The sequence below is a fragment of the Anabas testudineus genome, chromosome 5, assembly GCF_900324465.2.
Source record: "Anabas testudineus chromosome 5, fAnaTes1.2, whole genome shotgun sequence".
NCBI lineage: Eukaryota > Metazoa > Chordata > Actinopteri > Anabantiformes > Anabantidae > Anabas > Anabas testudineus.
In genome coordinates this window covers 17,475,058-17,488,568 of record NC_046614.1, presented here as the reverse complement: position 1 = coordinate 17,488,568, position 13,511 = coordinate 17,475,058, and the positions used below count along the sequence as shown (strand labels likewise).

General features: G+C 41.7%; 1 protein-coding gene across 1 annotated transcript; it reads left to right on the top strand.

The window, feature by feature from the left end:
* Window positions 1-3,115: 3,115 nt before the first annotated feature.
* fam210b (family with sequence similarity 210 member B) lies at window positions 3,116-10,194 on the top strand. The gene is made up of 3 exons (XM_026349215.1): window positions 3,116-3,817; window positions 7,294-7,481; window positions 9,186-10,194. Exons 1-3 carry the CDS (start codon window positions 3,290-3,292, stop codon window positions 9,400-9,402), a joined length of 933 nt encoding a protein of 310 aa, XP_026205000.1. The 5' UTR covers window positions 3,116-3,289; the 3' UTR covers window positions 9,403-10,194.
* The last annotated feature ends 3,317 nt before the right edge of the window (window positions 10,195-13,511 follow it).

Below are 13,511 nucleotides of genomic sequence, written 5' to 3'. Positions count from 1 at the left end.
GAGAGGGGGACAATGCTGCTGGAAACACGATCCAGACTGCATTGACCTCCTCTTCGTGGCTTGGCTTTGCTATTGTGCCTGAGCTATACTGAGTCGAGGCCAGCTGGCTCTACTCCCAGTCCTCCAGTCCTCCAGTCCTCTTCACTGAAGGGCGAAGTGGATCGGTGCCAGAAAGAGCATACTAAGTACTGACCAATCTGCTGGATACATACATGAAAGGTACAGAGGAGCGCTGGAGAGCATCAAGGAGTACTTTATACTTTTTCCACTCGCACTGTGAGGTTCTTATGGTTGCTCTCAATAAAGACATGAAAGATCTGAATTTTTCTGTGTTTTTACTTCAGACTTGTTAGTACTCTTGACTTAGATGAAGATGAGATCACATTTTATGAAAACCATGAAATTCCAAAAGGTTCACATACTTTTTCTTGCCACTAGACTTAGACACTGACCATGCAATGGCAGAAGGGACGTTTGCAGTGACGAACAAAAGAAGGCATGCAAACGAAGAGCGGGAGACAGGCTGAAAGTGGGCCTGTGCTGGAGGGGGCCGCAGCTATTGACCATCCTGCCAGTTTGTTAGAAGACTGATAGAAGAGCTGCATAAAAAGGACAGATAGACAGAGGAATGGCTCAGTGGGTCGGGAAGTCTGCCCAGTTCCCAGGATGTGTTGGACTTAATGGGGCTTCAGGATCATTTTTGACTTGAATTTAAATAGTCTAACAACTGTATCAACAGAGGGGTTTACACTCAGACATGCCCACACAACATTTCAGCCCATTCATCATGTTATATCTGTTCTTTATAATGATAAATACTGAAGTAAAAAAAAAAGAAAACAGTCATGATCTCAGTAAACTGACTCAGTAAAACTAACTACACAGCAAAATGTGCCATCATAAGTTACTTATCACACCAAACCAACATAGTCTGGCATCAAAGCACCTCAGTATATTGAACCGGGGAAAGGTGCATTTCATTGGCAACAACTGTGGCCGCAGGGAATTTATTTTCAGATCGTCTGCCTGTCCATTCCCATCCCCTTAAACGTGAGGCTGCAGGGTGATATTTCTAGTTTCTCTTCAGTACTTTTGTAAAAGTAGAAAGATGTTATTTGTTCAGTATAAAAATTACAGAATTCAAATGACAGTGTTTCAATAAACCAGACCGACCGGTTTTCAGAGTGCCTCAAACACAGCTGCATCACTTCCTTCCTTCAACAGCAAATCCTGTGAAGTTTCCTAAATAAAAAAAACACAACTGACACTGTGGTTTCCTAGCACGTCCTCCTCTCTCAGTCTCTTAGCTATATGGTGCAGCGATGAGTGATCTGCAATTAAAAACTCACTTACTGCTGACTTATTCATATTGTTGAAAAACAAACGCAGTCTACACAAGATTGGACAAAATGATCAGGACGTGTTACAAGCCCCCACTACCCACAGCTCTAATTCAACTCAACATCACAAGATGAGATGATCCCTTTCCGACGAGGTCACAATGAAAACACGATATATGTTTCACAAAGACTGAGTCAGAGCACTAAGGTGAAGTGCTGAGTTCAATGACCTGTGTTGTGCCTCTGCCCCAGAAGTCGCACGTGTTACTCTTAACAGTTTAAAATAGCCGAGTGGTTTTGAAAGCCGAATGAGTCATTCAGCCCCCCGAGCAACAAAACCACCAAATTGACATGCGGCTACGTTTAGTTGAAAGATTAAAGCTTGGGTCACAGACAGGAGCACAGTGGAGCCCAAAACAAACTTTATAGTGAAGCAATTCTTACTAAGCACAGCCATAAGCAGTTCGAGCACTAGTTTCTTCTTGTTGTAAATAAAAAAAATTGTGATAGATCTGAAGTAATACTTATATAGAACCAAATAAAATTTACCAAGCATTAAGCAACAAGATATGGGCGTTACTAAACTGCAATCGCTGTCTGACATCAACATTTCCATGTCATTGTTAGTGTGGGTGTGTTGTCTCGGGGGACTCAGGTGAACTTCTTCCCTTATTTTATCTGTGGGAGGATTTACATCTGTCTCATATTCAAATATATTTCCATGGCTTCCTGCCCCCACACATCCCACCAACGTCTTTATCTCACCTCTCACCCGTTTCCCTCTGCCTCTCATTTTCTATATATATTTATATTTATAGTCACCCGTTTTTTATAGCTCTATTTAGGACAAACACCCAAGTAGAAAAGAACAGGAACAATGACTCTAACATCCCAAAAGAAGATCATGTTTCTCACATGATGCAACATTGACCACAGGCAAGTGACACAATGAAATATTAAAGGAACTTGGCTATTTTCCTCCCACATTAAAGCAAATGTGGAGTTACATTACTGATCTTGTGCTTTCATACCACTTCCTTTTGAGGTTTTATTTTTGCACAGGCATGCTAATTTATATGACACATAAAGTTAGATAGGAGACACAGACGTAGAAGACAGAAAAGAAAAAAAAAAAAAAACGCCTGTGACTATCTGTGAAGCACAACTCTAACAGTTACCATTGGAGTTACATTTGGGGTCTGTTCTCTCCTTTCTGTTGGCTGAAGCTTTATCTCTCTGTAACATCCCCAAACACAGATAACTGCCAACAGTGGGAACCAGCACGGTCTGTATTTGGCATGGACGGCGTCACGATACATACTGAGAAGGGATATAAACACTGAAATTAAATAAATCTTATAAATATTTTAAAAATATTGGTTATTTATAATTATTGTACATAATATCTATGCATGTTTGCACAGGCGAAGGCAATAACCAGAACCAGTAAAATGTGTTAAAACTATTATATTAATTTAAGTTCCAAGCATCAATTGACACACTTCTAAAGAAATCACCTCATCTACCTCTGTTATTTAATGTTTATTCAAACAGTTCCATGCAATAGTTTTTCTTTCTTTTGCCTCATGAGCTTTTCCTCAATGCTATAAAACCATTTAACACATTTAAGCTTGTGAGCTCTGTGTCTGGCTCATTGTCTGAATTAAAACAGCAGCCACTCGGTGTAAACAGCAGCCCTGCTTTGCGCACTGTGAGGAGAAACACGGTTACACCTTTAAATGCCCCCTCCCGACACTTCAGGCTGCCTGTGCGCGTCAGCCCTCATTGGCTGTCGGTGATAATCGGTCAGAGGACCGGAGGGAGGCAGAAGGGCACAGGGCAGCATGTTTACAGCCACTTACAGACCTAATGAATTGTTCTGAAACGCTTTACTCGCGTTATTTGATTTTCTAGGGGACGCGGAGCTCGCGTGAAGGACGTCGACGACAATGTTTTTGTGCCGCACAGGGAGGCCGTCTGCAGCCGCCCTGGTTTTCAAGTCACCGGGCTCGTTTCTGGTGCAAGTCACAGCAAACAAACAGAAGGACTTGACTTTGTCATTACGCACAGGCCACACGCCTCAGCGGAACCGGTTTGTCTGCGCGTCCGTCGGTGGCGTCGATTCAGCGCTTGTGCACTTGGGTAAGCAGCCTCTGGACCCGCATCCTGCTCAGAAATGGGACTCGTCGTCCGGTTTCGTAATCGCTGAGTGTCGACACTTGGACTTGGTTGATACTGTTGCTCAAAACCTCTCCAATAACGTGCGAACTGAAAGCGGTGGCTTAGATATTATCAGGCAGCCGCCTGTCTGCGCAAAAAGGCGCCATATCAGCAGGGGGGGACCGGCGGGGACTGTTTGGTTTGCAGGTAACTGGGGAGTTTCCAGTTGTTCCGCCGGGACCATGCAGATCAGAGCTTCATCCACGGCTGCAGGTACCAAGAAGAGCGAGGAGCACCTGACGGACAGCACCAAAGGGGTAAATAAATAAACAGTGTTTGTTCAACCCCCAGTGAGCAAAAACACTTTCTATCCACTGTGTTCAGCTGGTGGAGGCTGAATCCAGGTGGTGCCAGGACTGAAGTGAAAGCTATAAAATCTGCAGCAGAGCTGCTTCATCTTGTAAACAGGCGTCATGCGCTGTTGTGCAACAACAACGCATGACGCGCACAGCTATGTGGGCCGTCCACACCTGCAGGGAACTCACAGGAGTCCACGCAGAACTGATGTGCCTTCACACACTGAACCACAAGAGGCACACGTACCACTTACAGAGCTGAGTCACAGACAGACACCTGCTCCGGCTGGACTGTGAGGCCAGGCGGCCACAGTGAGCCTGAGTTGGCACTTGGCACAAACCCCAGATGTAAATTCAATCAGCGGTTTTGCATGGGCTCCTGTAGTGATGAGTCAGCACACTGACCTGCACTGTTCACTACAGTGTGTGTTTTATGTATTCTCCTCCGAAGTGGGACTCTCAGTTACATAACTATCTTAGATAACTAGTCCTCTAGTGTTCAAATAGAACAAAGTACAGGAGTTTTGGACGTCGTTGGCTTTGAACATGTGATTATTATAAACCAGAACATTGGGATGAATACAGTTCTGTTGTCAATAGAGTGTGTTGACGACCATAAAGCCATTATTTTAGCACTAAACATGATTTGAACCAAATCTGATATGCATCTTCAAACAGCTGGTGAGAGATCTCAGTCTGGTCAGCTAGTACTGCTATCCATAGAGCTGAAACGCTTTATGCAAATATTTGTTTAGCAACCATATTTAAGAGATACCAATCTGTGCCTGCAGCTATCAGATATGAGCTTGTTGCAGACGCTGTATTTAGAGATTAAAGCGTATTAAAGATCATTTAGAATACAGCACCACGACTTTACTGTTCCCCTCCCACTCTGTGCGTGCACGTGAGCCTGTTTCCACACCACTGTGACTGCGACTCTGTCTGTCTGCATGTGTTTTCATGCCTCTGAAAAGCTGCTATCAGACACAGCAGTCTGACTGTTCCCCTCCTATACACCCTCCCTGGCACAACACCCTTTGGCCGCTCGCTCACATGACCCTCCCATGCTGCTGCGCGCCTTTACTTTTAGCTTGGCCTGACTCGCCTCTGAAAGGCAAAGGCCTGCTCCCTCGCCCACGCTGACCCTGCTATTGTCCATTGTCGACAGGCTGGTGAATACGTAACCAAGACGGTGGCTTCATCCAAAATTTAGCAAGACAAATTACTCCAAAGAGAAAAGATCATTCTGTTTTCTCCCATTCCCTTCTTTCTCTTCATTGTTGCTGCTCTCTTGATTTATTGTTTGACTCTTACCCACGAAACAAGACAGCGGAACGCGCGTGTTTATGAAATACAGTGCTGTTTTACAGAGAACACTGGGTTCGTGCTTCTTTTCTGACAGTGTACTTGTGTCTTGGGTGAAAACGTTCCCTGGCACTGAGGGAGGGCAGGAGCAGTTTCAGCTTGCACCCCAGTTTTATATTTAGACCAGCTTAAAAAAAAATCCTGAACTACTCCTTTACTGCCTTAGTTTCCATCTCTACAGCTAAACACAGTGAGCACAGGGAGCCACACTGGCTCTGGTTTCTCTGATGGATGACATGTGTTGGTTTTATAATGTGTGCAGCTTCAAAACGTCTGTAACTACAATACAAACAGTGAAAGGCACCGTCAGTGAATATATATGTATATTTATGTCCCCAGATATTAATAATTTTTGCTCTTTTCAACTGAATATATGACATTTACAAACATGTGAATATGTCACCAAGACTGGTTTACACCAATAGGATGTTTTCACGGTCCAAACTAGATATAAAAGAACAACTAAATGAGGGGAAAAAACAAAAAATAAAAATCAAGTCAATTAGTTTTTTAAATGATTAATAACACAAAATATGCACAGTTATAGATACAATATATAATACAATGTTTATGTACACTACTTTACCCTTTTAGTCTTAACCCTTTTAAGCCATAGTTGTTTGTTTTGTTCTTTTGGTAGTTTTATTTGTTAAGTTCTGATGTAGGCCTATTATCAGGAAATGTAAGCTCATAGACTAATTTCTCATAAGCCCACATTTAATACTAACAAATGGACTGTTTGAGGTCGCTGTGGGTGGTATTATTTCTACTCAAGCTGTCTCAGCTATGTGGACGCTGTCAGTATTTTGTCTGAAAATACACTACGGGCTCTGGGTATTTCCTGTTTTCTCAGAGAAGATGTGCTTCTCCTCTTGGAAGTGGAGATATTTGAATAGCTTTGCTATAAATAAAAATGTTGGACAGGATGGCCATAAGAAAAGAGGATAGAGGTTGGAAATCGGCAGCTGAATTTGCAATTATTATTATTATTATTGTTTAATCAGAACTAACGTTTAATCTGAAAAGGTTAACACCGATAGGCTGGGAAGGTGTAGATTGCTTGTAAACCTGCAGTTTAGCACATTATGTAGCTCACAACACTGACTGAAGGATTAGTGCTGTACTACATCAGGTGTTTGACGATATTATTTGTATGAAAGTCATTCAGTATTGTTTTATAAAAGTCATCCATGCAGCCTTAATAGCAAATTATGCATTTGTACACTTTGTACACTATAGTTGTTGCATCCTATAATAAACTGGCACCCTGCCCAGCCTCTGGCTCAGTGACAGCTTGGACTTGCTCCAGCACTCAACTCTAAAAATCTGACCCCAGGCGATTTAGTGCAGTTGAAGTTTGAGTTTATTTACATTCAGAAGCTTTGAGTCACGTCATCTACGCAGTAATTGCTGTGTCATTGTGTGCTGTGGTGAGCGTATTGTTGCTGTGTGATGTAGTTCACTATGTTTTACTGCCAGCACACACTGGAGTAATCTGCCTGCTCCATGCTACATCGCACATGACTCAATTGTTTGGTGCTTGTTCATCTTGGAGAGTGGTGTGTGTGTGTGTGTGTGAAGGTCACAAACAGAGTAATTTATGTGTTTATACACTTATGAGAGGCTCTTTGTGTGCAAGGGAGTGACTGTGCATTGTGTGAAGAAGTGAGTGACAGTGTGAATTACCTAAACCAAACAGCAGCAGTCTATGTTTAATCAGCTGACTCGGCTGCACCTAAATAGTGGAAGTTCATAAAAGTTCCAGTTTTGTTTGAACATACTTGACCTACTCAACTTTGAATTAGCAAATGCATCACAGTACGATTACGATGCTACACAAATTTCTATAGTATAAAAGAGATTTTACTCAGTTTGAACAAAATTTCTCCAACCTTTGCACATCTGTCTCCATCATTTTCTATGCTGAGTAAATAATCCTCACAGTCGTAATCCACCTCCTTTTTGGTATTCATATCCTCTGTGTATTTCTGCATCCTGTGGAAGTAGATTCTTTGATTTCTCTACCTTACACCTATCGACTGACTCCTCACTGTGTGATATTTTACATCCAGGATGAACAAAATTTAAAGGAGGCTTCTGCTGCTGAGAAGGCTCCAGTGGAGCCTGAGCCCGAGGGAGGAAAACCCAACAAGACCCAGCAGCTAAAGAAGGTCTTTAAGGAGTATGGAGCAGTGGGAGTTTCCTTTCACATTGGGATCTCCCTCATATCTCTGGGAATGTTCTACCTCCTCGTATCCAGGTATGAAACATTAATAAAATAATCAGTAGCTTGATGACTATTGATAAAACTGGATAGTTGTAGCCTTAACTTATAATAATCTGAATGTCAAGTATAGTTGACGTATTCTGGCCAATGAGGAAATCGCTAACTGAAAAGTTGTTGCGTCTGCTGGATAAGTCGAGGCTACAGAAAGTAGTAGAAAGACTCTGGAATGCATCAAACATCACTTACTGATATTATTTAACAGTGTGAATATTATATATCTGTAATATTTCAAGTGTAATGTTTCCTTTAAACCAAAATATATGCACAGGAAATGACCCCTGGGCTGCTGGAACACAATGGACAAAATGTCTGCAGCAACTGGGAGGAAGCAAAATATAGACTGTTGATAATTTCTACTCAGTGAGCCATAGTGTACCAGCAGTCCGCTGGTGACTGAATCACAGAGTGTCAGAGTCACAGACACTGAAATAATGCTGAGAACTTAAATAAAACATCATTACAGCAGAACATGCAGCATTTAAAGTCTTTGACACTGTGTTTTCTACAATTTGTGGCCTTCTGCTGATCTTGGTGGACAATGGAGGAAAACGCGTTCAGTCAATTTCCAGGCCCTTGTTGTCCAGGCCCACGTGCCATAGCCTTGAACACCGAAGGGACTTGGCAGTGTCCATGTGACAGTTTGGACATTTCCTCCCACAGCTCATGACCCTAGAACTGAAAACTCTGGAGCATTATCACCGTGTGGCCTCAGAGCCCAGGCATGTGGCCTGTTAATCAGTGCTATGTGGTGGGTAAACAGTCAAGGTGCAGATGGACCCTTATATTCCACTGACTCTGACACAACAGAGCTGTTAATGTGAGAGAATCCGAGACTCGTGTTTGCATTCTTTGAATAGCTGAGATGAAAATGTCACGACTGAACAGGACTGTCTCACAAAGCCGGTGTTAGATTGTAGCTTGATACGCCACCTTTGATTCTTTGGTTTAATTTCATGTACTTCAACTTGCAGTACTTATCACACTGATCAGTTTTAATTTTAATTTTAAAGGCTGTAAAAGCAACCATCATGAAACATTAGCAGGACACAGCGCCCTCGCCTGGAAATATGAGTGAACTTCACCTAAAGGAAACAAACACATGGGTTTTCACACTAGTTTTCTGGGAACAAAAACAACATCTATATGTTAGAAGTCAATTTGTGAATCCTGGTTGTTGTTTTGGGTTTGTGTGTAGTACTAGTAGGTTCAGCATCAGTAGGAGTATTATTTTATTAATTTCTTTATTTCTATTTTTTCAGTTTTTATTTTTCGTTGTATTTGTGACATTATTTTGTCACATTTATTTGTATTTAATCTGTCAATTATGAGGATATTGTTTAATCTGTTAATATTTTATACATGTACTTCAATTTATTTTAATTATTTGTATTGATTCTGTTATTCAGTTGTAAAATTTAATATATCTTAATTTATTTTGTTTGCATTTTTCAAAGTAATTATATTTTTTCCTGTCCAATGTAATGAAAACCATTATTTTAAATGGCACATGCTAAAGCTCTGTGTTAACAGGGGGTGCAGTTGAATATCTGTAAAAACTATACATTTGGTCATATCACATACTGTTAAGTCATAATAAAAAAATAATAATAAAATGTGTGTTACTGGCTAAAAAGGTCATTCTTTACACTAATCTGTTTCTGTCATTTCTCTCCTCAGTGGGATCGATATGACGGCCGTGCTGTGCAAACTGGGCTTCAGTGAGGCAGTCGTTAGCTCTAAAATGGCGGCAGGAACCAGCACGTTTGTCCTGGCGTACGCCATCCATAAGCTCTTTGCTCCAGTTCGCATCAGCATCACTCTGGTGTCAGTGCCTCTCATCGTGCGCCACTTCAGAAAGACTGGTCTCTTCAAACCGCCCACACCTACACCCTGATGACTCCCTCTCTACTTCTCTGCTGCCTAATTAAACAACAAATGTCCAGACTGTTAATTGTCATAATTAAAACACTTGTGTGTATATATCTTTAGATATTTGACTATTGCTACATACTTTTTTCTTATTTACATTTGTGAATTCAGGTGAAATGTTTTATACCTTGACAAAACCTAAAATGAGAAAAACAAAAGAAGTTCTCCAGCCACCTGTGTTATTAGGGGTTGTGTCTTAATGTGTGTTCATTTCAACAACGCAGAAGTGCAAATATTTATTAACAATCAGAAGCACAATCAGGGATTTTAAGTTTTAGTTCCAAGCTCTTTCAGTAGGCAGGTTTGTCTCTTAATGCTGTGAAGGTTTCGCCACAGGGGCAAGTAGAAAAAGCTGATCTCCTCCAGTGTTCTCTGTGAGCTGACTAGGCCACGGTCTGGTGTTATGTGAATCAGCAACATTGTTCAGATTTTTGCTGTCTCCTACCTCTGGTTTTTTTCCTAACAAAGTTCAGATTCTCTGTCTCCCACCCCTCTTTTCTGCTGTTGTTTTGCTGTTTTCTTCTTCTTCTTAACTCCTCTCCTATCCTATCCCCTTGCCGATGTCCCTCCCCTCAGTTGTTCTCTTCCTTCTATCCCACTTGTTCTCAAACTTTCCAGGTGGCCAAGCAGTAATTGCTTAAATACATTAAATCCAGGAGTGAAGCTGATTATAGTTCTTTGCTAAGTTTAGGATGAAATATGTTAATTTGATTGAATGGACTATATTTAACTATTAAAGTTTATCTTTAATATTTAATGTGTTTGTCATTAATAACCAGTCAGTTTGTATTCCATGAATTCATTAGACCTTTTTAGTGTAAAGTTGCTAACAGATGTTTTTACATTGGCATTAAATCTACTGAAGATGAAAAAAACCAGAATAAATATTGCATTACTTCATAGTTTTAAGCTTATTGTTCGGTTTTGGTTCATATACTACTCATTGTTTAGTCCAAGCAAGTTTGCTTATAATAAAAGATAAAAAAAATACTTTAGGTACATTTTTAAATGCAATTATTACATGATTGTATGTTTTACATTTATTTTATGAAGAGGGATATGTGGAGTAAGGAAAAATGCTGTGTCTTTGGTTGCACCTCCTCTGTTAAACCACACAGGGGAGCTCCTGAACTACAAATACACTTGGTCCTCTTACCCTCTGGCACAACCACGTCCCGCAGTTCTCACCTCTCACGAAGATGAAAAGTCTGTACCTTCCAATGTCTCCGAGATAGAAACCAGAAAACAGAGCATCGCTCCTCATGCATATCACAGATGTGATATAATAAAATGCTTAGTTCTTGTGCCACATAAGCAATGATAGAGTCACAGAGCAAAACTCTTGAAATTCCACATAAACAAACTCTGTACAGACTCATAAGGGTAAAATAATTCACTGTGAAACACAAACAAACAAAAAAACTTCAACGCAGTGTACACTCTGTCTCCTAAGTTAGTTAGGTCATCACACTTTGACCTGTTTGACTCTAAATAAGAATTCATTATGGTCAGTTGCCATCTCTCTCCTCTTCCTTTTCCTCTGTCCCCCCCCTCTCTCATTCCTTAAAGGTTTGATAGGTCAGCCAGCACAGTGAGCAAACCTCAGCTCGTGTTGTGTCCCTGAAGATCTGCAACTTACTGTACTGAGCTGCCTTGAACACGACCTGATCTCTTCTCTGTGTGAGTGTGTGTGTTTCTTGGCCCGGTAAATATTTCAGCCAGGAGAGTTGTATAAGGAGAACTAAGAGCACACAGTGATCTGTGCCAGATATCAACCCTGTATTTTTTTTTTCCCTCAGAAAGAGGAGCTTTGGCAGCACTGTGACACGAACTGAAAAACTGATCTCTCTCACACGCGTACGTACACACACATTCCAAACAGAGGAGGAAGGAGAAGCCTGGGCCTCATTAGCCATGATGAGGACAGGGAGCTGCCATCGCCTCTCCATCCCCTGCATGTCCCCCATGGCTAAGAACAAATTGGTGACAGCGCTCCCAGCCACTCTGCCGGGCTACCTGTGATGCACTGGGCTCTGTCAGGCTCTCCTCCTTCCTCAACGCTTTGTGTCTGTGTGTGTGCGTGTGTGGACAGAAAGCTAGACACAAATGAGAGGAAGAAGAGAGGGCAGATCAGCTCCTTGGTTACACTCCAGCATCACCTTTTGCTCATCCTGCAAGTGAACACTTCTTCTGTTTGGCCTCGAGTTTGATGAAGACGGTTCAAATCCCTGCCTAAGCTCCTGACTTGTGCCCGCTGAACCTTTTATTAAAGGCAGATTCACCGTCAGCATCCCCACTGTCACATCGGCACACAGAGTGAATCCCTCATGGCTGTATATTCAGACATAGGCTGCATTTCTGACAAGAGTTGGAAGGAAGCTGTGTGTAGTTGTAAAGTGCTGATGCATGCAGTGATATATAAACATATGGCAACACACACACACATTTTTGTATGGCAGTCAGTGTGAGGACACTCATTGACTCAATGCATCCCCTAGCCCCCTAAAAAAAACAAAAAAAAAACACAAAATCTTAGTCTTAACCCCGAAATTGCTCTTTAAACACCCTTCTCACTGTGGGGACCGGCTAAAATGTCCTCACTTTGTAAAAATATCCTCAGTCCAATGGTTAAAAATTCATGCTGGTCCTCACAATGATAGCCATACACACACACACACACACACACACACACACACACACACACACACACACACACACACACACACACACACACCCCTTATAAGCAGGCTCAACCTCACTTCCTAACATGCTGTGTTTTCATTCTTCCACCTTTTTTTATTCTCTTTTTTTTTTTACTACAGTATATTCCTCTCCATCCTCTGCACCTGCTCATTATCTCCCCTTATTACCTTTCCCCCACGGTCTTCCCATCTCCTGACCCGTTCCGTAAACTTGTTAGCCCACCAGTGTGTCAGTGTCTAGACGGAGAGGCACCTATTCTGTCAACCTCGCATCTTCAAAGACATCCTGTGAATTTCTTTGCAGGAAGAGCTGACATAAAGTTTCAAGGTGTATGCAATCATGCACACCTCGTACAGAAACACTTCTTCTCTCGCCTGCTTACTACTCTTTATCTCCCCCTTTATTTTGCTTTAGCCCTCTTTTCCTCATATTTCTGGCCACTCCTTTCTCTCTTCCCCACTCAGTCTCGCTTGAGCATCTTTTCCTTTCGCTCTCGTTTCCTCTCTCTCTCCTCGTCTCCGAGTTAAGTTTAGCAGATGCACCTGATGGCAGCATCATCCTGGAGCACCTGTCAGCTGTCTGCCTTCATCACGGCTCCTCTGCTGCCACAAGGGCCACCGGGAAGTAAACCTGGAGACAGTCACTACTATCAACAGCTGCATCTTATTATTTTAAACACCGGTGCCAGTCAATTTCCACCAGAGATGCAAGCATTTACTTATTTTTTGTGTGCGCCTCCTCCTCCCCATTCTCATTGCTCCTCAGGATTCAGAAGCTCAGCTGTTTAATGTGAGCAATTATAATCGAGCAGAGAGGGAACGAGGTTGGAGAGAGGCAGAGAGTTTATCTAGCCTGTGACATAGAAGAGATGAGGGAGAGGAAGCAGCAGGCATACGTTGTCAAAGTGTTTTTGGCAGTTGTAGATTAGGATTTTGTCTGTTACTCTTAGGCTAAATGCCCTTACTAACGGGCAGCTGGTTCATTAGATTAATGCTTTGTTAGTTCATACTTAGATTCTCCATCCCTTCTCAGGTCCAATTAATTTAACAAGTCAAGCCTTTAGTTAAAAATGTGACCTCCATTTTGTCTTCAGTTGATTTAGGCTTTAAATTAATAGACAGACATACAAAGCATTTAAACACTGATTTGGTCAACTAAGATTTGTTCCACAAAAGATGTACTCACACTAAACATATCCAATATGCACCGTCAGGCTGAATGCAAAATGTATCTTCTATCCATTTTATCCGAACAATGATGTATGTAATGGCACATTGCAAGAAAGTGCTAAACTGCCATATTTTATGAATTTTCACTCAAAAGTATTTAACCCCTATTTCAAATTAGCTGTATTGGCAAAACCAGAGGTGT